The 2477-nt window shown below is 74.0% G+C and overlaps 1 protein-coding gene across 1 annotated transcript in view; it reads left to right on the top strand.

Annotated features, from left to right (window-relative positions):
* The window catches only part of AURANDRAFT_66829 (hypothetical protein), a gene marked incomplete at both ends in the record, with an annotated part of 10841 nt that overhangs the window by 5831 nt on the left and 2533 nt on the right, over positions 1-2477 (top strand). Inside the window, 2 exons of the mRNA XM_009042227.1 lie at positions 47-1912; positions 2244-2453. Of these exons, the coding sequence (XP_009040475.1) occupies positions 47-1912; positions 2244-2453 (2076 nt within the window). The remainder of the gene's footprint in view (positions 1-46; positions 1913-2243; positions 2454-2477) is intronic.

The raw sequence follows: 2477 nt of genomic DNA, 5'->3' as shown, positions 1-2477 counted from the left end.
GGCGTCGCCGCGCGGCGAGGCGGCCGCGGCCGCCGCGCGCGAGGAGGCGATCGACGGCGAGGCGCTCCGGTCCATGGGCGAAGATGAGCTGCGCGACGTACTCTTCGGCGGCGGCGACGCGCCCGGCCCGCGGCTCGCGGCGCGGAAGCTCGCGCTCCGGCTCCAGGCGTCCGGCCCGCCGCGCGCCTGGCCGTCGGCGGCGGCGCTCGGCGAGGGCCTCAACGCCTGGGGCGAGGCGCTCAACCTCCCGCTCGACTGCGACGGTGAGGTGCTCGCGTCGCTCGACGACGACGAGCTCGACGCCCTCCTGGGCGTCGACGACGACGAGGTCCCGGGCGCCGCGAAGGACGCGCTCCGCGCCGCGCGGAACCTCTGCCGCCGCGCGGTGCCGGGCTTCGACGACGCGCTGCCCCCGAAGCCCGAGACGCTCCACGAGGTCGTCGTCGTCGGCTCCACGGGCGCGGGCAAGTCGTCGCTGCTCAACGCGCTCGTCGGCGAGGCCGAGGTCCTGCCGACGAACTGCATGCGCGCCTGCACGGCGTCCGTCGTCGCGCTCGAGTGCCTCTACGCCGCGCCGCGCGGCGCGCAGTACGAGGTCGAGGTCGCGTTCCTGAGCCGCGACGAGTGGGCCGCGGCGCTCGCGCCCCTCGCGGCGCACCGCGAACAACACGGCGCCGCGGTTCCGCCGGCGGACTCGGCCGCGGGCGCCGCGCGCGCGGCCGCGGTCGCGACGCACGGCGCGGACGCGGCGTGGCCGGCGCCCCTCGAGCACGAGCGGCTGGGGACCATGATCTGCTTCGGCGCGAAAGACGCGGACGAACTCCGGGACAAGCTGGACCCCTACGTCGACTCGGCGAACGACGCGTCCGCGCTCCAGCTCTGGCCTTTAGTACGCCGCGTCACCGTGCGCGGGCCCTGGGCGTGCCTCGGCGGCCTGCGCCTCGTCGACGCGCCCGGCGTCTTGGACGACAACGAGGCGCGGTCGCGCGCGGTCCGCGGCGCGCTCGCGACGGCGGACGCGGTGCTCTTCGCGTCGAACGTGCGGCGCGCGGTCAACGACAAGTCCATCTCCGACGCGCTGCCCCTGTCCCTGCGCCGCGACCTCGCGGCAAACGGGGCCCTCGGCGCCGTCGCCCTCGTCGCGACGCAGAACGATCTCGTGAACCGGTCGGAGATCGTCGAGAGCCTCCGGCTCCCCGAGGCGACGACGCGCCTCGACGCGGCCAAGGCGCGCGCGGCCTTCTCGCGGGCCCGCGCGGCGGAGACCTTCTGGGAGGGCGTGCCCTGGCGCGAGCTGCCGGTGAATTCCGGCGGGGCCTTCGACTTTCCCGTCTTTGTTTGTAGCGCGGTCGACTGTCAGAAACTGGAGAATGTAAAGACGGGAGACGGGCCGCCGTCGACCTTCGAATCCGCGGCGGACACGGACGTGCCCCAACTCCGCGCATTTCTTGCGCGCGTCGCCGCGGGCGCCCGCGGCGCAAAAAAGCCCGGCGCCCTCGTCCTCGAGGCTCTCGCGCGGACCGACGCGTGCGCGCCGCCGGACGGCGAGCCCGACCCGAAGCGCGCGCGGCTCACGCTCGCCGAGGGCCGCGGCCGCCCGGCCGCGCTTCTCGTCGAAGACTCCAACGGCGCGCCGGCGCACGCGGTCGCCAAAAAGCCGGCCTCTCGGATGATACCTCGCCAAAAAGGCCTGACGCCTCACCAAGGCCTGTTTGCCGAGGGCGGCGCGCGGCCCGCGGCGGACTACGCGGCGGACAAGCCGCTCAAAGGCTTCATGCTCTTCTCCAAGGAGATGCGGCCCAAGGTCAAGCGCGAGTTCCCCGGCCTCTCGTTCGGCGAGCTCGGCGCGAAGCTCGGCGAGCTCTGGCGAGGCCTTGAGTCCGCTGCGAAGGCGAGCTACACGGCCGGCACGGTTCCTGCGGCTGCCCCAGCTCCGCCGCCGGCTCCTGCGCCGGCTCCGCGGCCCGCCGCGCGGCGGCCGCCGCCGCGGCCGATCTCCGAGGACGACGACATCATCGACCTGACGTGAGAGAGATCATTGTTCGTTTTCGCCCGCAAACCGCACGCGGCCGCGCCTCCGCTCGCCCACGTGACTAGCGCCATGGGAAATTGGGAAGCTTAAGCGCTTTAGTTCAACATTAGAAGCAAGCCCTGCAGCATCTACCTCTCCAACGCCAGCGCGAAGCACGATGAGGCAGCCCTAATCCGCCGTCATGCTGTCGGACCTCGCGGACCTCATCGAGGAGGGCCACCTGGACCAGCGCGCGAGCGTGCGGTCGAAGACGAGCGCGAACCTCGCGGGTCGGCGGCGGAGCTCGCAGCTCGGGCGCGACGACCTGTCGACGGGCAGCGAGGCGCCGACGAACCGGCGCAGCGTCGTCCGGCAGGCGCCCGAGCCCGCGGGCCGCAAGGCGCTGCGCAACATCCGCAAGGCGTCGCGGTCCTACGAGCACGTCGCGGCGAGCAGCCGGGGCGCC

The sequence above is a fragment of the Aureococcus anophagefferens genome (genome assembly GCF_000186865.1).
Source record: "Aureococcus anophagefferens unplaced genomic scaffold AURANscaffold_28, whole genome shotgun sequence".
NCBI classification, from domain to species: Eukaryota; class Pelagophyceae; order Pelagomonadales; family Pelagomonadaceae; genus Aureococcus; species Aureococcus anophagefferens.
Note: the sequence above shows the minus strand (reverse complement) of the source record. Positions and strands in the feature narration are given on the sequence as shown.